General features: G+C 38.0%; 1 protein-coding gene across 2 annotated transcripts in view; it reads right to left on the bottom strand.

Moving 5' to 3' along the window:
• Positions 1–19894, bottom strand: part of LOC129723353 (palmitoyltransferase ZDHHC8) — an 88163-nt gene that overhangs the window by 20532 nt on the left and 47737 nt on the right. The window contains exons 3-7 of one of the 2 annotated variants that reach the window (XM_055677646.1): positions 13674–13831; positions 13435–13610; positions 13177–13371; positions 12919–13120; positions 5112–5557 (exon numbers count right to left, since the gene is read on the bottom strand). In XM_055677646.1, the coding sequence (XP_055533621.1) occupies positions 5112–5557; positions 12919–13120; positions 13177–13371; positions 13435–13610; positions 13674–13831 (1177 nt within the window). Of the gene's footprint in view, positions 1–5111; positions 5558–12849; positions 13121–13176; positions 13372–13434; positions 13611–13673; positions 13832–19894 lie in introns of both variants that reach the window. The other variant, XM_055677570.1, reaches the window with a different exon arrangement.

Consider the following 19894-nt stretch of genomic DNA (forward strand, 5'->3'; position numbering starts at 1 on the left):
ACGGGGACCACAGGGATTCTAGATATTTATTCATGATAAATGTCTGGTAAGTGTTGATCGCATTTTCCTGTTTTTTTTTGTGTCATTTGCCAAAGGTTGGCAGATGCGCCTCAGAAAAGCCGGCAACAGTTCGAAAATAAGAAAAAGTTCTATCAAAGCAATCATTTGTGCATCATTCTCATTATCCAACACCATGGCAACAAGTTTCAAAAATTATTATTGGAAATCATGAAAGCCGTCATGCAAACGACGTTTGAGCTTTCACACAAATTCTAACTGTATGGTAATGAAAGCCATAGAGCTTTTCAATTCGCGACTACGAAGATGCTGATATTTTCGGAGTGATTTGCGATAAGGGCGCAACTGGCAAAAGATAAACATTGGGGAATATCAGTTTGAAGGTTTGCAAGTATATTTTCAAATCATGATTTCAAAGGAAGTGACTAACATTAACATCAATACCTGCGCTTTTTTTCTAATCTTTTTCTAATGAGCCCTGAAGCATTCTGACAACGAGATTCGCCCACCTCTATTTTGCCTTAAAGCATTCTGACAACGAGATACGCCCATCTTTCTTTCGCCTTGTTTTTATTTTTTCTTCAGTTGCGCCTCTTTAAATGCGCCTTTATTTTGAAAACAAAAGTTGATCCGCCCTTTGCTGTCGCCTGTTTACGGAATATTTCGCAAGTAAGCCCGTTGTTTCAAAACAATGTAAAGAGCCTAGTTCCAAAGTATCTTTTGTTTTGGGTAAACTGTTTTGTCGCCTTTTACTAAAAACCTGATTCGAATAATTTATACAAATTTATACGATTTATACAAAAAAAAAGGATTCTTGCCATGAATTGTGTGAGTCCTTTCGAAACCAATGGTGTAATAAAACGATTTGTTTACATTTCGTTAGTTGCGCCCTAAACGCGAGTCACTCTGGATTTGTTTGGTTTTTGCATGAGAAAAAGAATGAAATATTTTTGCTTTTGTCAGCACACACATTTTGACAATTGCATATGAGAGTTCGCCTAGGTGCGAACAGCCATTAATTAGCTCTTTCAACTTCGTTGTCGCGAACTATCCGAAAGCTTGAATCGGATTGAAAATGAGGCAAACTTTTGTCAAACTTTCTGCAACTGTTGCGAAATATTTTTTATATTTGCCGACTCGAATGTTCGAGTTTTTCTAAGTATCTGAATATATGGTTTTCATTATCCAAGCCAAGTCAAAAGCAAGTCATTTATAAAGCAAACACTTTGGGTTTAGTGTGCGCGCCTGGCCTATCAGAAAGCTACTTGCATGACTACTGTCATAGTTGCCCAATGATCGTGAATGAAGTAGGCAGTGTGACTTTGTACTCGTATCCAAGTGAGTTTTAAAACCTAGGGATTGGTATTGTACTGCCGTGAGATGACAAAGTGACGTAAGTGCCACTTTCTCGAATATGAGTTTTTCATGCCAATTTTTTCATTATTCGAAGACCTATCTTTTGGTATCTTCCTTTTTGTTGTAACTTATTCGTACGTTGCATAAAATCAAAAAAACAAAGTGACGTTGGCACATATTTCCATACAATAATGACGAAGAATTCTTTCGTTTTTGGGCCGTACTGAAAAACTGATCACTTGGATCTACGTCATAATGTCATCTCACGGCAGTGTAGCCTTCAAGCGTAACGAACATCTATTTATGTACCGTTCATCACAAAACTTACTTTTATGCCGTCACAATTTGCTTCTATATGTTTTAGGGCATAATTATTGTACAAAATATCACTTAGAATATCACATTACATACAAAAATCTTGAGAAATTGCTCAAAATTATCCGATATGCTGTCAATAACTGCAGTCAACATTTGGTCGGTTTACCCGAATCAACATAAGGTAAGGGTAAACTGACCATTTTTCGGCTGCCAGTGCCAGTGATGTTGGTAACGCGTCAAATGTGTGGTAGCTGACAGCGGTGCCATCCCCGTGATTATTGGCCCTGACACAAGTAAAAGAGATTTTTAAGGCTGTTCGCACCTACGCGAATTCTCATATGCAATTGTCAATTTATGTATGAAAACAAAAGCAAAAATATTTCCCTCCTTCACTTTCGCAAGTAAAAACCAAATCAATATCAACAGAGTCGTCAGGGCCAATAAGGGTGAGCGAATCAGTGCGGCTGATTACTGGTACAGCCTGGCGGAGTGGATTCGGTAACCAGTTTTAACTGTTAAATTGGTTCCCGAATCCAGTCCGCCAGACTCGTAAAATAAACAGTGACTTTACTGCCGTTCCAATCATAGTAGTCCCATGTTCTACACAAACCTTATGCACGCTGGGACAGCTATGCTTGGAAGGGCAGTATAGGTTACTGGAGGAGACCTCACCTACCCTACCCTAGAAGTTACTTTTGCCGCTAGGTTTTGAGTGCTGCTACACAACAGGATTTTGCATTGTTGGGGTTGGTGTGAAGCTCCGCCCCGGGTATCACTGAGTTTCTGAGAAAAAATGGCAGCTTTACCTACATAGGAATAGTTTTTAGTTTCGTAAGAATTGATGAACTCAACGACTTTATACTGGAGAACTTAGAAAACATATCCATACTTTTTGCCCCAAATCATAAGAAGCAATGGTACGAAATTGTATTAAATGACCGTTAGTATAAAAAACTGCACCAAAGAATCTGAGTACATCATTCGATTCGTTATGACGTCCTGAATCTCTGGTCAAAATTTCAAAACCGTCATACGGTACATTTGCTAGGTTTCGCGCATTTCGAGCATGCTAGGTTTCGCTCTTTTGCTCTTTGAATGCTCATTAGGCTCTATTTTGTCAAGGAGGCAGAATTCGAACAAGTCATGCATGAAGCACTTGTAGAGACAGTCTATCTTTACAATTTGTCTGAACATTGTAATGTTGAAATTGTTGTAGTTCCATAGCCAGAGCTGTTTTATTTTCGTAAATACCAAAAGAGCAGCTCTTCCAAATTTAAAAGCTTGGCCTGACTTTTACGCTGCACCTATGGCAATTTCAACAATACAGTGTTAAGACAAATTGTAGGGATAGAGTATCTCTACAAGTGCTTCATACATGACTTGTTCGAATTCTGCCTCCTTGACAAAATACAGCCTAGTGAGCGTTCAAAGAGCAAAAGAGCGAAACCAAGCATGTTTTTAAGTAATGCCCTTTTGAAGGTCGTAAAGTACAATAAAGTGCGAATTTGTGTAAAACAGGCAAAGAAGGAATATATTTTAGTTTAACAGGACCAGTTCAAAGCGTCTGTTGTGTGATTTCTTCGCGATCAATTTGTGTCAGTCATCGAGAAGTTGGTCGATTTTTGAAACTTTGAATTTTTGATAAGTAGAAGAATCGATTCGTTGATTTTTAGCTATATTCGACACACTAATTGTGAGTATATAAAAGTTGTGATCTAATGGCCTAATTATCCATTTTCGAGTTCTAGCTCAAACCTGATTTGCACAAAACTTCAACATGAATGTAAGGACTAATATCTTGGTCACTGCTTAGAAAGAAAAAAAAAAGCGAAATTCGTTCCAATGATTGATGAGTTTCATAGGGGTAATTTTGTTTTTGTTTTATGACCTCATCGCATAGTAAATTGTTTGGATTCCAAGTCACATGCAAGAGACTGACAATGAAAAATATTCAAGGCGCAATTTTTAAATCATTTACCATAAGTTAAAAAAGAGAATTGAAACATGAGGACATGAATAGTGAACTCATTCAGAATGTTCATGGATCAAGTTCACGAAAATAAACAATTAAGAAAAATAATATGGCACATGTTTTTACTGTATGTTATAACTATAGAACCAACAGTCACTTCCAAAACAGGCATGGCGAACTTGTGACTTCGAGTATTGACAAATTTTCGATCGACAGAGCTTAATTTTACTTATTTCTCCTAAAACAGTTTGAGACTTCTAGGAAAAAATTTAATTTCAGCTTCATATTTCGAAACTGAGCCAAGCTGTGAGATCTCAAACTTGTCATGACCTTCCGAATTCATTTTCGCACACTTCAATAGCTATAGCACCCAGTGAATGTATTTACAATGTATCTTGTAGAACAGCAAATTATTCAGGCACATAAATTCCGAGAATAATAGAAAAAAAATCATTTCATCCCATTCGAACATCAGCAAAAGGAGCTGCCGCGCAGTTAGACTAAATGTATACTCTAGCACTCTACTAGTCCTAAAAGCAAGACCACAAGGCGAACACAGAAAACTGCAAGAGAGGTTGTAAAACGCTCAAAAAACAAAAGTAACAGAAACGAAACAGATCTGAAAGCAAACAACCATTGATTTACCAGCAGCTAGGGAGACCGTAGAAGGTAAGTTCCGTATGGCTTGCGTCCAGAAGCCAACGATCTGGCATCTGGTAGTAATTTGAACAGAAGATACAGATCAGAATTAGGCTGCTTGGGTAGGTCTAACGGAAACCACGCGAGGAATCGGGAAATTGTCGGGCATTTCTTTCAATCCTGCTCTTGCTCGTGGCGGTTGTCGAAATGAACATCCGGAGAAAGCACTTCGTACAGCCAGCGCGCGGGTGTTGGTTGCTATATCTGTGCAGTTGTTGTCTACATTCCCGCGGAGCGTGGCATAGCGCCACCACGCGGAAATGAGACGCTTTATGTTTCTGTGCTATTATATGAGGGCGTTGTGAGAGTGCGTGGTGCTTGCTTTTGCAATTCTAGGTGGGTTTATCTCTATGAACAACTTGTGGACGCGGTAACTATACGGTTTGATGGTAAGGACGACTTGGGTCAGGTAAAGACTGACCAGATAAACGTATCTCTGATCATTTATTTACTGATAGTGAGGTGAAAGTACGCTTTATCGGCTTACGTCCATCTGCTCCGTTGAATTGGAGATTTTAATGGTGTCGGTATTTGCCGGTCAGTAGTAGTAAAACAAGATTCGTAGGAATGGGGACAGGTTTTTGACGTGTTAAGAGAGAAAGAGAAAATAAGCAACGTAAAACGTCAGTGTAATAAGATAGTTAACATTGGGTTACATGATGCATGTACACAAGATAGATATGGAGAATGAAGCTTTGAATTCTGACTTTGAGAGTGGCAGGGAATCAGCAAAGAACTGAAGACCTACCTTCTAACGGGACTAGACATTGCCAAGGGAGTAGCCACACCAAGCGCCTTGATCCTTTGTTGCATTGTCGGTGTTGCCGATGTACCACGTGAAATACCCTGCTGGTTTGGTTGTTGCTGCTGCTGTTGGATAGTAATCATCGGCGGAGGTTGATCCGGTGAAAGGCCCTCGGGCGTGAAGCTACGGGACGGATCTAGTCCACGTTGACGAGGATGCGGGCTGTGCCTTGGATGGTACATACGTATATGTCGAGGGGAGTCCCCTCCACCGTTGCCACCTTGACCTTGGCTTCCGTTCATGTTGATGCCTCCGTTGCCATCTATCGGCGGCAGGAAGAAGTTGCTTTTTGAACCATGTCGCTGCAGTGGTGGTGTCGGCTCACAATCTCGGCTCTGCGAAGCTTGCGGTTCCATATCAATATCGGAGCATTCCCGACCAGGAGATAGCTGTGGAAGATTTATAAAATTGATTACCACATTTGGAGCACAATTTACCAGCGTTTAATTTTCTATTTTGTTTCTCAAAAATAACGGAGCAATTCTCACGAATACGGCAATTATAATATACAACTCTACTTTCAGACAACTCGACACATATATACAAGCCATTCTCGTGTGGAAAAAGCACAGCCCAGCGACAGTGGTTGTCATGTTTCATGATTTTTCACTTGCAGCCGGGAGAAAGCGTTTGGTGTAAGCGAAAAAACTATCATCGGAGCTATCTTCGAGGTCACCGCTCAAGGGCGACCCGACGGCCAACAGTTGGAACGCAAGCTGGTGGGGACCAAATCGGTTAATCCTATGGAGCGCACCCAGTTGGGCTGCCCCATTATGGATTGCCAGATCTAAGCTATCGTAGCTGCTACCAGTCCCCAGCGTTGAATAGGATGAACTGGAAAGCTGCGCTGGAAGGAATCGCACACTTGTGGATGGAACTTGTGGTAGCTGTAGTTCTTGAATTTGCTTCGAGACCTGGAACGGAAAGGGGGTTGCGCTTTACATACCAGACAGGAAGCGTACTGTAAAAGCAAATAGGGAGTGTGTCTACGCTACTACGCTTAGCGGGGTGACAAACGCCTCGGCGGGGTTATAGATCGAGCAAGGTCACCAATCAAAACCAGATAAACTTACCTTTGTTTTGGATTTGTCGTATACACTAGTACGAAACAAACTAAACAAATTCTTCTAACGATGGGATGGACATTGGGAAAAGGACAGGGGAATACGCGATAATACGAAGCGGTAGAATTGTAATCAGCTTACGTTAAGCGGGGTTTGAACAAGATTACAGTTACAGTTCAGTTATTGCAACCTGCGAGGAAAACTACTCTCAAAAAAAAAAAAAATTCCAGTTTCTTTTCATGACCAAAAAGACCGTGACTAAACCTCAATACATATTGTGAAAACTCAATTCGGTTTTTGTTAAAATACTGGTGCCGTCATGTTCGGAGAAGGATGCAATTAGGTGTCAACAGAAGTAGCAGTCATAATTAAAATAAGTCGACAGTTTTTTTACAATCAGCAGAAGTTTAAATACATAGTATATTCGAACATCACATATGAAAGTTTTTTTCTCTAATGAATAGCCAGTAACCATCACAGTCAGCGTTGCCAGGTCATTTTTTTTAAAATCTGGAAAAGGCAAAATAAAAATCTGGAAAAAATCTGGCGGTCATTTCGTGGTGTGAAAGGTTAATTTTTCGGATAAAAGTCTTGAAGTACGCAAAATTTGAGGTGACAAAATTGCAAAATTTCGCGCCAAAGTTGAAGTGATGACCTTTTTGCGGAACAGAGTAAATAAAATCTGGATAAAATCTGGATCATCCATGAAAAATCTGGATAATTGGACATCAAAGCTGTCTACCTGGATACATGTTCAAAAATCTGGATAATCCAGCTAAATCTGGATACCTGGCAACGCTGATCACAGTAAGCGTGGAGATCCGACAAGTGAATCAATATCTTGTCTCTTTGGTTGCCATTTTCGGGTTTTCATTGTCAACCGTCGTGAATGTACAGAGTTTACTCGGAAATATCACTGCAATGCAAATCTAGGTGATTTTTGGAACATCAAAAATCGGTTCAGTAGCGTGATTATTTCAGTGCCAGCTTGAAGTTTGTTGCTATCAGGATTTTTTAAATTTGATTTGCTTTGCTGTATTGGGATAACTACGCTAGCGTTTGTTCTGTTATTGGTAAGATCATTGAAATGAGATTAATTTGGATGATCGATTTTAATTTAATATTTGTTTAACTAGATTTTGTTACAAAACCAAACATGACTGAAATTGAAATTGAACAGTTTCAAAGTTGAACCGTGCCAAAATTTAACAGGATCTGTATATAAATATACATACCCATACATAGTTAAAAGTTTTCTGTTTTGCCACCCGCGATTCATTTTTTGCCGCGAACTAACACTGTTTTTGGTTTAAGCTACAACAAGCACGATATTCAAGAGTCAAATTCATAAACTCAAAGAGCAACTAAAAATGGAATACAGTAATCACCCGATTATATCTGTACCCGATTTTATCTGCCCCCGATTTTATCACATTTTTCACCCGATTTTATCATCATAAAACATTTCATTAAAAAATGTCAGGGTGAACTGATTTTCTATTACGCTTCAATATTTAAGATATTTTTCATAATTCTGTGTATCATTCTGGATGCAGTTTACATTTAAACCGATGCACAATGTTACATTTTGCTGTTACCGTGCGAATAATTGAATAGTGATACAAATGTTTATTATAACCGTATAATATGTTCGGAGAAGTTTCAAAATATTTGAAAACGCATCTTTTGATGAAAAAAGCTGGGTGATCAATCCTCCTAAAAGTGAGATAGAATATTTACTTTTTCATTAGATAAAGATAGACGCTTGGTGTCTTAAGCAAAGTATTAGGTGATCTCAAAACAAGAAACTTCACAGAAGACATCATGTTTCTATCTCTTATATATTGCAAGCAACATGAAGTTGCTTGCAATATAATCGTTATTTACATTTTAAGATTTTTCTGGTTGCAATATGTGAGAGATATGAGCTGTCTTCGGTAAAGATTAGTGTTGTGGGAACATCTAATATTTTGCTTTTTAGGTTTTTTATTTTTTTAGGTTTGTTCAGAAAAGTTTTAGGCAACTGAATTATCTATCTAAAAAAATGTTTAAAAAAAAAGTGATGATGGATTTTTTATAGTCACTTTTTGTTTTTAATTTTTTTTTTCAGTACAGGATCTCAAATTGAATTTTTTAAATATTTTTTATAAAAGCTCAGACAGTTTTCTCAAATTCATCCCTTGACAACTTTTCTCTATCCTTTGTCATTATTCAGATATATCGATTTATGAAAAAACAACTGCAGCTTTTTTCATATGTTTGTACAGATAAATTTTCCAAAAAAAAATTAAAATCGCTGATTTTACGTATTTAGTTATTGATTTAACATCTTCAATAAAAAAAAATAAAATTTTAAAAATTTCCCGATTTTATCACTTTCCCTATTTTACCACGCCAAAAATCATCAGGGTGAGATATAATCGGGTGATCACTGTATTATTTTTCAGATATGAGATCATTTGAAAAAAATTAATAGAATTTGTTTATTACAATTGGTGTTGTGTTTATTACAATTGGTGTTAAAAAGCATATTCTCTACTGAGAATAAAAATGAATGATCATACAGATTCAAAATGTACCAAACTTAAATACGCTCAGTTACAAAACGAAGTAAAGGCCCGAATACACACACGGCGTGACAACGCCTTCCTGACGAAAATTGTCAGTACCTTCTTAAAACCTTTTAATGTGCCTTCTAGCATCTGCCACCTTCCACTCGTCTACACGGAAGGAGCAATCACGCCGTCTCGAACTCCGCCGTGCGCTAACCTTCTTGTCGTCATGCCACCTAATTCATATTTGTTTATGTTTGTTGGAAGAAAAAATGAGGCAACACACTTCTAGAATCACGGCGTGCCAGCGCCTTCGCCAAAAGAAGGCGACACAAGACCGCGTGGAAGGCACGATGCGTCTACACGAAAGGCAGTCAAGTACGCAGCTGAAGGCGGCGAACGACTACCTTCTTCACTAGAAGACAAAGCTAGAAGGTTCTGGTTGAAAGGCGTCCCAACGGAAGACGCGTTTACGCCTTATAATTTGTATGGAGAAGGCGTCATTACGCCGTGTGTGTATTCGAGCCTTAATAGTTGTTTATTGACAATGCTTTTAGCCGGCGTGCAGCCAAACCGAACCAAGCGTCGAAAGACATTTACCGCCGCGATTGCTGTGTAGGCAAGCTGCTACAAAAAATTTTTGTTATAATATCGTTATCAAATGCTCAAACGATTTCGTTACTTCATAATAGATAGATTATTACTACTCATATCCACTGGGTGTCAATAACTCAATCTGAGAAAACGGCGCTTAGTTCAGTCTGATCGCACGCCGACCATATATCAATATCATACATATCAATTGAAGAAAAATCATTGATTTTATGTTTGCTATCCTAATAACATCATGCTGTCAAAATGAACTTGATGTTTCTGCTGGTTCAATCTCAGTACAGCCATACCCGAATGATGGAGAAAGATAGCAAGAAAAAAATGAGAGTGAGAGTTGACGCTAACAGAATCATCGAAACATCGTAAACTCTTTTGTAATGAACCATGCATCGTAGTTGGCTGATTTTGGTGTTGCATCATTTTGGCGTAATGTCAGTAGTATGATATTGACTTTCCGCAGCTCTGCCTGGCAGTGATCTCGTGGTATTCAGATTTATGTTTCAAAAAATCCCGAAATAGGTTTGCAGAATTAAACTTTATTGGAACTGTATGGTTAACATTAGAATGCGACAGGAAGCCTTTACGAAGAAGACCGCTGCCGAAGTAGTCCTATAGCCTACCAATTAGAGAGTCATCGAAGGAACATTTGTGAATAATACCAACAAACCGGTGAGAAGGTTAAGCTCACTGAAGGTTGAAACACGGAATGCTAATACGTCGACTTGTTGTCGGAAGCGACGGCCATTTGTAAAAATAGCCGATGTTTTCTAGGTTTACCATCCACTAGAGGGTAAGTGTCAAGTCCGGAAAGTGAGTTATGACAACGTGTACCTCTAACAATCAAGTTGATTGGAGACCGTGAGTGTTTTCGCGTAATGTATATTTGTAAAATTAAAATTAAGACAAAAAATATGCTGAATTAAACACATTTGTCGTTTTGAGTGACGTATTATGGATGGAGTCATAAAAATAAATCTTAATAATGCAGAAATTTGTTGAAAAATAAACAATTTCTCTAGTATTTTTGTTTATTTGACGACGAACTTATTGCAAATTCTGCCCAGGTACACTGTGGTCCAAAAGAGCAGAAAGTGTAACTGGATTCCTTAGCGCCTTTCACCTACATCCTAGCTTAATGTCATCGGAACGTATGAATTACCCGCATAACATCATAGTATCAAAAGTTATATTTAAAGCTTTGTATGGAAGCATTCCAAGAGAAATGAATAAAACTTTTTTTTTACATGTGATTGCCGATTTCGCTGAAAAAATATTTATAGCGTCTAGTCGATTTATTTAGCGTAGTCGCAAAGTTGTAGATTCTAATTTTGCCTTTCCGATAAATATACACAGTCAAGTCGACCTGAAATAAATAATTCTATAACTCAAAGTAAGTGCAATTTGCGTGATTGTGAGTCGTGGCTGCGATATCAACATAGAAATCATCTTCACAGGGAAGTTACGTAGGCATTTAAACACATGTTAGTGGGAAAATACGAAAAATCTCTTCACGCCAAGAAAATCTCACTAACAGTTTTCTTGACATCGAGGAATCATTTGATAATGCGTCTCAACGAAAATTTCCATGGAAAATCTTGTCACAGATAAAACTTTAACTTTACTAAAAGGTTCTTTTCTCAAGTGACCTCACCTCACCTGAATTACAAAATATTTTACTATCTATTTACTATAATTCACTTCACTCCAGGAAAAAATTGTTAGCATTTGAAAACAATGAATAAAAATAACTATTTGTTGCGACATTTTTTATTTAGTACTGATAATCGAACGTTGAAATGCTCTCTAATTGCATAGCATCGCGCCAAGCTAGGAGAAACTGTCATCATTGGAGATCTTCACCGTATAAACAAGTACATACGAATATCCCCGACACCATGCGAAGAGCGAAAGCCTGAGAAAGGTAACGAATCAACGTTGGTAGATGGCCTCATCTATACCCAAACAGTTTGAGACCTTCGTTATGGTGTAAAAGCACATGCAACAGGAAGCAGAATACACAGTAATGCCGACAAAGATTATGCAAAACCAACACCAAGCTAGTGTGTAAAAAATGACTTAGTACGGTTACCTCCTTCTCGAGGAACATGTTTCTAGAGTTCAAAAATGATTCGAGAGAGTATGAGAGCTACAGAGAGTATAAGTACATATATTTATAAAGAATATATACGTTTCATGTTATATTGGTTATAGGCCAAATTAGTCCGATGAGCGAAACCATAAACGGTACTACCTACTGAAATAATACAAAGTAAAATTGAGAAAACTATACGGTGCGGTGCTACGGAACAAAAATGAAGAAATAATACAATCTGATATGCGTTCCAATTTGTGGTTCGAACAGAGACGTTATAGATTGAGTTAGTAAAAACTGCAAGCAAAGTGCACTCTATTGTAATTTATGAACGATTTCAGTCTTGAATGAAGTGCAAATTTAAGGTCGAAAAAATATAAGTCACAGATTGTAGAGTCGTTAAAGTAAAGAAACATCAAAGCCGGTGAGCGACGACCACACAGAGAAACAGAGATGAAGTTACTCTAGTAAAAAAATTGATGGTTACACGATCAGTATGAATTGAAAGTGTTATTTACTTGACCAATTTTTGAAACGAAAATAAATTAAAACAGAATCATTGCGTTTATAGCTTGATTTATTTCCACTCTGAGAAACAATATTTTCTTTCCTATAATTCAACTTAAACAAATTACAAGTAAATTCAGTTCGGGGACAAATTGTTACTTATTAAAATATATATTATAATTCATCTGTTGCGCAGATATGATTCGATATCGAATTATTAAGTGGTAAGCGCGCTGTGGATGAAGCGTTTTCTAAACTACTAAACACACATATCGTCTCGAAACAATGTGTGTGTATCTTTAGTGCTGATCACTCATATATTAACATCGGTATCACATTAAAAAATTAAAAGAAAAGGAAGGCGAATGATATGATGCAGCATAGCGGCTTCTTCTCTGCTTTCCCGGGGAACTCGTCTCTGTTCTCGCCGACCAAACAAGTAGGACAGTAGTTTTAAGAATAAAATCGAAAAACAAACGGACATTTTTTTCTCTGCGTGCACTTAGTGTGATGGTGGGTATTTGTGATGCAGCGCGCGTGTGTGTATGAGTTACACGAGAAATTGTTTTTGTACAACGTTTCTTAACAAAAAAATCAATCTTTTCTCTGAGTATACACTAAGTTACGGATCGCTCTGTCAACTACAAAAAGAAATCAAACGAAGAAAGAAAAAAAAAAACAAACTAGAGATATATACATGTTCAGCGGAAACAATAGAATGGTACAAAAAATGATAAAAACTCTATGTTAATCTTGGTAATGTAACTGGAACTCAAATGTTACAAACAGAAAAAAATCAAGCAGCAAAAATGAACAAGCGCAAATATATAGGAAGGATATCAAAGTCTACGCACCTTACTGTAATGGCTGGATCCAACCGTACGAATACCGTGACCATTGCCATGATCCATATAGGTTTTTACCTGCGTATGGCGGCTGTTATCATAGATGCCTTGGCTACTGCCACCAGAACCGCTAGCGCTAAGCGCCTGCTGTTGTTGAGAATTCAGATGCCGACTGGAGTTACTGCCTCCACCTCCCGGACCGCCGTCGTTTGTGATTGTACTAATCGATTGGTTTTCCTTGTTCGACCGCCGCGCGACGTACTTCTGTGGCTTCAACAGACTAAAAACAAAAGAACAGATTAGCTTGAACGTGAAACAGCGAATTGACTGACAAACCTTGGATACTGTGGACCACATTGTGTGTAGCAGCAGTTGTTCCAGCATCCTCGCGAGAACGGATTGTAACCTCCCTTGAACTTGCCAGTGACTTGTTCGTTAGTGGTGCGCCCCCGGGACACCAGTACCATGTGGAATCCGGTTAAACCGAAAATGGGGATCGCCAGCAGGGTGACGATTGCCATCAGGACCATACTGATAAACATAAGCAAGCACATTAGCATACGACAATTTCAGGCGGCACGCGAAGATACTCACGCCACGATCGGCTCCACCTCGGTTAGCTTATCTTTCTCCTTCTGTAGCACATAGATCAGGGAGAGTGAAAAGATGCTTAGCATGTGAATCGACAACGATATCAGGAAGAAGAAGAAGAACCGATAATTTCGACGACCGATGCAGTTGTTAACCCATGGACAGTGATGATCGAAAGTCTGTGGGGTGTAAAGGAGATACATTAAAGCGTACAGCTAGTGGATGATGCACAGCATACTCACCTCTATGCAATGATTGCACACCGAACAGTGGGAACATCTTGGAGGCCGGTAGAATTTGCACGTTACGCACCATTTCATCCGCACCGTGATACCGTTAATTTCAGCATTCTTATACAGCGGAGCTCGAAACTCGTCCTCGCGATCTTCGTCGGGTGGGGCTGCAAGATGACAAGATAAAACTTAGTGACTACTGATAAAGAAGGGAGCAAAAAAAAGTGAACAATAGGAGCGGAAGCCACCAAGGTCGATCCGGTTGATTACTTAGTGTCGCCACCGTTGATCGAGGCACGAGTGCATGATGCACGCAGCGGTCCGGTGCATCGCAAAACAAGTCTGAGTGGGTATTGGTTGCAAATGAGAAAATAATTGCAACATGGATAAATAATTAATTATTAAGTGAAGCACGTCGCGTCGCGGTTTTCCTTACGGCGTGAATGTGACCGGGCACGTTTTTTTCTCTGCAACTGCATCGGATTGTATTGTTTCTGATCGACAGGTACGGTTCGTGTTACTTTTCATTGATCGTTTCATTATTCTAACATGAATCGACTTTTTCGATAACACAATCTATTTCGTTCATTCGTACTGGGAAACCAGTAGACTATTGGAAACTGCAAACATTCATTATAAACGCTTATGAAAAACATACAACTTGTTCAAGTTCGTGACGTGTTCTATGAACGCAATAAATTTAGACAAATGTATTGCCTTTTATGTAGTTCATGAACTTGTTCGAGAAATAAATCGACAGAACCAGAAGGTTCTGTGTTATTTCGCAATACGAAACTGGAACGAATAAAATATTAAAGCTGCGTTAAACTGCCCAGAAAGTAGGAAAAAGTTCCATCCATTGTGGTTTCTGTTAGCAACTAGGAAGTTTTTTCTAGCATGCGTTATTTGCTCTAGATGCTACAACTTTCTGCTAGTGCAACTGCGGAGAGAGCCGACATTTTAGCGAAATTTAAACGACTTTTTAGGAACGCACTCAAATGGTACTATGTTTTGAAGTATTCTTGATTTAGGCTATTGCTATAGAAAACTATAACTCTCAAAACAATTTTGCCTCATAAAAATTCTTTGATTTTTCATTCAAAGCCATTTTGTTGGACCAAATAAATTGGTTCTAAAGCTTAGAAATGAGCGGACACAAAATTTCAGTGCAGGTTTGGAATCATTGTCCTTTATAAAAACAGTTGGCTGCAAGATCTGGTCCAATAAAGTCCTGACAGTGGAATGTTAGTACCTCTAAGCTTTCTGCTTTACTTTTTGACAACGAGGTTCAGGAATTACTCAGAACATTTTGCAGTCAACTAATTTACTGCTTATGATTCAAAAAGTTAAGAGTGCAGATTTTTTTGAATGAGTAAAAAATTGAAAAAAAGTATAAAATTAATTATGCTCTGGGGTCCTTCAAGTAAATTTTAGTGCAATTTTATTTCGGATTATATTTTTTCCCCGAATTGCTTTGGACATATTACGTTATTTTTGTAAAAAAATGCGACCTGTGTAAGTTTTCCGGGTATGATTGGAGATGGAAAAAAATCCTCAATATTTCACTACTGAATAAGACCACATCTTTAACATAATCTTATACTTGAAGGCGATTCAAAACTAACCTTTATAGTTTTATACAAATCAACACAATATATTTCAAATCGTGATCTACATATTATTATATGTTAACGCTATATGCAGTAAGCTTGTCACCATGTTCTATGAACTTTCCGTTTTGTTTTATATAGGTGACTCTTGTTTGCTTATTTGTTTATTTTTTTAATTTTTTGTTGTCAACTTCAGAAGTGTTATCTACTCAATAGAATGCAAAATAAAATAAGAAAAGTGATGTATCTGTTCTTTAGAATAAAAAAGCTGCGGAACATTGATAAATGGTACAAGAACAATGTCATCTGTGAGCTACCAGAATATATTATTATCAATAGTATCTATAGTTTTAAATTTTTTGAACACATTTGGGTAAAACGCTTCCCTCCCTGCAGGATGGGAAGAGAGGGGTCCCCAATTTTATTTTTTTTTGTACCCAGCATTCCCAGCTACCATATGGGTTAATTCATACGAAGTGACCACGAAGAAGCACAAACAAATTTTGCTCAAATTTGGGGGAATTATTCATCCCCCCCTCTTTATTGCGAGATAACGCATTTTTCGTTAAAATCACTTTTTTCTATTTCCTACAATTTATAGACGAAAGACGTCCGACTGATTGTTATCCTTAAAGAAACCAAAGCAAGGAATCCAGAAAAAATATTGTTTTTGACCGGAAGTGTTGTCAGAAAGATTATTTTTGTATTTAAAACCTAAATTTGCATTTTTCGGCAAATGTAGCTATTTTTGTTTTGAATTTGATAATTTCATCGTATTTCGTATCGTATGTACGTATTTCGTATCGTATGTACGTACACTATTATTTCGAGCAGAAAAGCGTAGAAATTAGCAGTGTTGCTTTTTCTTATGAGAGTTGAAGTTTATATGCTAATTGGCTGACCCGGCAAACCCAGGCTTCTTCCGTTCTCTTGATTTTTGCTCAAATTTCCTTCTGTACCTGCCAAACCCCTTGGAGAACTAGACTTTCTCTCACACAGAGTGAGTAACTATCCACATTTAGGGGTAGAGTATTTCAGTCGCATAGTTCCTTTTCACTTTTAATCATCGCGTGTTAGGGGTAAACATTTGTTCGCTCTCTCAGTTTAAAAGAAGTAGTTTTCGTTAGCTTCTCTTTTACTAGAAGAGAAGGTGGCCAAATATCAAAAAAATAGGTTTACATTGAAGCCACATCCTAACCGTTTTCGAATTTAATATTATAGGAAGATTCACAACTCACCATAGGTGCGTATTCTGCAGAAAGTTCGATTCTATACTGTTTTTGCCGCACCCCAGAGCGATGAGAACGGTAACGCAATGCTCAGTTGATCGCCGAGCAATTTATTTCACTTTTCTTGCGTACGCGGATGAGCAATTTACAAGAGTTTCACTGGGTTTTTGCTCTGTCAAATTAGGAGCGTTTTTTTCGTCAGAAAAACTATTACTCTGCGCTCTCTCTACAGCAGATGGTGTGATGCACATTGAATGTAAGCTCACAGTTGTTAAGAGGGAAGAAAACTGTTTTCTCTTTAAGAGGAAGATGAGCAAAACGAACCCTGGGCAAACCTCGTCCCGCCCTTTCTTGTGTTTAACTGAATAAATTTAAACATTTCAAATTGATCGATTCATTACGATTTGTTCATAGTCTGCAAATGCACGACGAATCGACCACTGTATATGACCAATGTCAAAAGACAAATCGTTTGGAATGATTGGTTTTACCAGAATGATAACATCTTCGCCTTTTGGCTTCTGTACATCACATCAATTCTGGAAATATGATATGAAATGATTAGGGACGATCCATGAATGATGTCACGCTAAATTTGGAAAAAATTAACTCCCCCCTCCCCCTTGTCACAAGCTGTCACAACTTCTTTGACACCACCCCCCCCCCCTTAATTACGTCACTTTTTTATATCCCCCTCCCTCTTCTTTGGTAATAATTGATTGAAAATCGAGAAATTTGATGAGAATGCATTTTTGCCTTTCTCCTAGAAAGGTATAGCAATCACTTGCAAAACCGAAAGTATAAAAGTGCTCCAAAGGGTCGAATGGCATATATCACTCGACTCAGCTCGACGAGCTGAGCATTTTCTGTATGTGTGTGTGTATGTGTGTGCGTGTGTGTGTATGTGCAGATTTTTATTCTCACTCACTTTTCTCAGAGATGGCTGGTCCGATTTTCATGAAATTAATTGCAAATGAAAGGTCTAGTTGCCCCATAAGACCCTATTAAATTTCATTGTAATCGGATTCTTAGTTTGGAGGTTATGTAGCAAAATGTAAAAATCATGAAACATCATTATCTCGAAAACTACACAACCGATTTCAACAAAATTGGTTTCAAATGAACGGGCTACTTGAAAAACCCTCAACTTTTGAATTTTATAAAGATGGAACTAGTGGTTCAAAAGTTATGAAAAGAAACGTGTTCTGAAGACTTTTTAATCTCACTCATGTTTCTCATAGATGGCTGAACCGATTTTCATAAAATCAGTGTCAAATGGAAGGTCTAGTTGCCCCATAAGACCCAATTGATTTGTTTTGCAATCGGACTATTACTTTTCCTGTTATGTTCAAAAATGTGAAATCCAGCTATGAAAAAGGCATATTCCGAAGACTACTTGGACTCACTCACTTTTCTCAGAGATGGCTGACCCGATTTCCACAAAACGAGTGTCAAATAATAAGTCTAGCTGCCTCATAACACCCTATTCAATTTTACTATAATCGAACTGTAACTTCGTCTGTAATGTACCGAAATGTGAAAATCACGAAACTTCATTATCTCAGAAACTACACATCCGATTTGATCAATATTATTATCAGATGAGCGGGCTAGTTAAGGGTCAACTGATGAATTATGATTGAACACGTGGTTTCAAAGTTTTGCTGCCCTGTACGTTTCCATTTCATTTGATTATAATCGAACTTAAGCAACCGTTATGTATTAAATTGTTAATAAAACAACGAAAATCCATTATCTCAAAGATTACATGACTTATTTGAACATAACCAATTCGAACGAGTCATCTCTCGAACTTACAAATAACAAACTTCATAACAATTTGATATGTGGCTCAAAAGTTATGGAAAGAAAAGAAATTCAAAGACTATTTGAAACTATACCAGCTTTGATCGATATATGTGGCCTCAACATAATTTAAAAGTGGTATCGTACTATTTTAATGTTTCAAACTCATTGACTCCTTGCGATGTGTTCCAAGTCTGCAAATGCACGACGAATCGGCCGTAAGATATAATCAAAGTCAACAAATCGTTTAAAATGATCGGTTTTATCGAAATGACAACATTCTCGACTTTTGGCTTCTGTACATCGCCTTAATTCTGAATAGATTCATATTGGGTGGTATTCGATCATTTTCAGTAGATTTTCTGGCATCAATCTGACACCGGAAATATCCACATTGGAAGGTATTTAGTTATTTTGGTTGTTTTCCAGAAACTGAAAGTGGTCGTCTTTGAATTCAAAATGGTGTCCAAGGTCAATGTTTGGTTTCTATGCATCATCTCGATTATGGAAATATGCATATTGAGCATTATTCGGTCATTTTCGACTGTTTCCTAGAAGTTGCCATTTAGCAATTTAAAATGGTGCCTGAGGTCAATTGTTAGCTACATGCATCATTCTGGTTCCAGAGATACTCATATTGGATAGTATTTGTTTATTTTAGGTTGTTTTTCCCAAACCGGTAGTCGCCATCTTGGATTTCAAAATGGTATTTAAGATAATTTCTAGCATCTGAGCATCATTCTGGTTGAAGAAAAACCCATTTTGGGTGTTATTCGATCATTTTCGGCTGTTTCCCAGAAACCGGAAGTCGCTAACCAGATTTTAGCTGCTGTGTATCATTCTATCCAGAGATACTCATGTTAGACGGAAATCGGCCATTTTTGGCTGTTTTCCAGAAACCAGAAGTTGCCATCCTACAATTCATAATGATGTCTGAGGTCAATTTTTAGCTTCTTGCAACATTCTGGCTCCGGAGATACTCATATTGGGTGGTATTTGGTCACTTTGGGCTGTTTTTCAGAAACCGAAAGTCGTCATTTTGGACTTTAAAATTGCCTGTGAAATCAATTTCTGTTATCTGGGCGTAATTCTGGTTCCGAAAACATTCATATTGAATGGTATTTGTTCATTTCGGCTGTTTGTCAGACACCGGAAGTCACCATCTTAAAATTCAAGATTGTGTATGTGATCAATCCTTAGCTTCTGTCCATCTTTATGGTTCCGGAGATACTCATATTTAATGGGAATCGTCCATTTCAGACCGTTTTCCAGAAACCGGAAGTTGCCATCTTCCAATTCAAAATGTTGTCTAAAGTCGATTTGTGGCTCCAGTGCATCATTACGGTTCCGTAAATACCCATATTGGGTGGTATTTGCTCGTTTGCCGCTGCTTTTCCGAAACCGGAAGTCGCCATTTTGGATTTCATAATGACATTCCTATCGATTTTAGCTCCTGAGTATCGTTCTAGATCCGGATATTATTATGTTGGATGGAAATCGGCCATTTTGGCTGTTTTCCAGAAACCGGAAGTTGCCATCTTACAATCCAAAATGTTGCCTAAGGTCGATTATGGAACAAATTTGT

Source organism: Wyeomyia smithii, chromosome 1, assembly GCF_029784165.1.
Source record: "Wyeomyia smithii strain HCP4-BCI-WySm-NY-G18 chromosome 1, ASM2978416v1, whole genome shotgun sequence".
In the NCBI taxonomy this organism is placed as follows: domain Eukaryota; kingdom Metazoa; phylum Arthropoda; class Insecta; order Diptera; family Culicidae; genus Wyeomyia; species Wyeomyia smithii.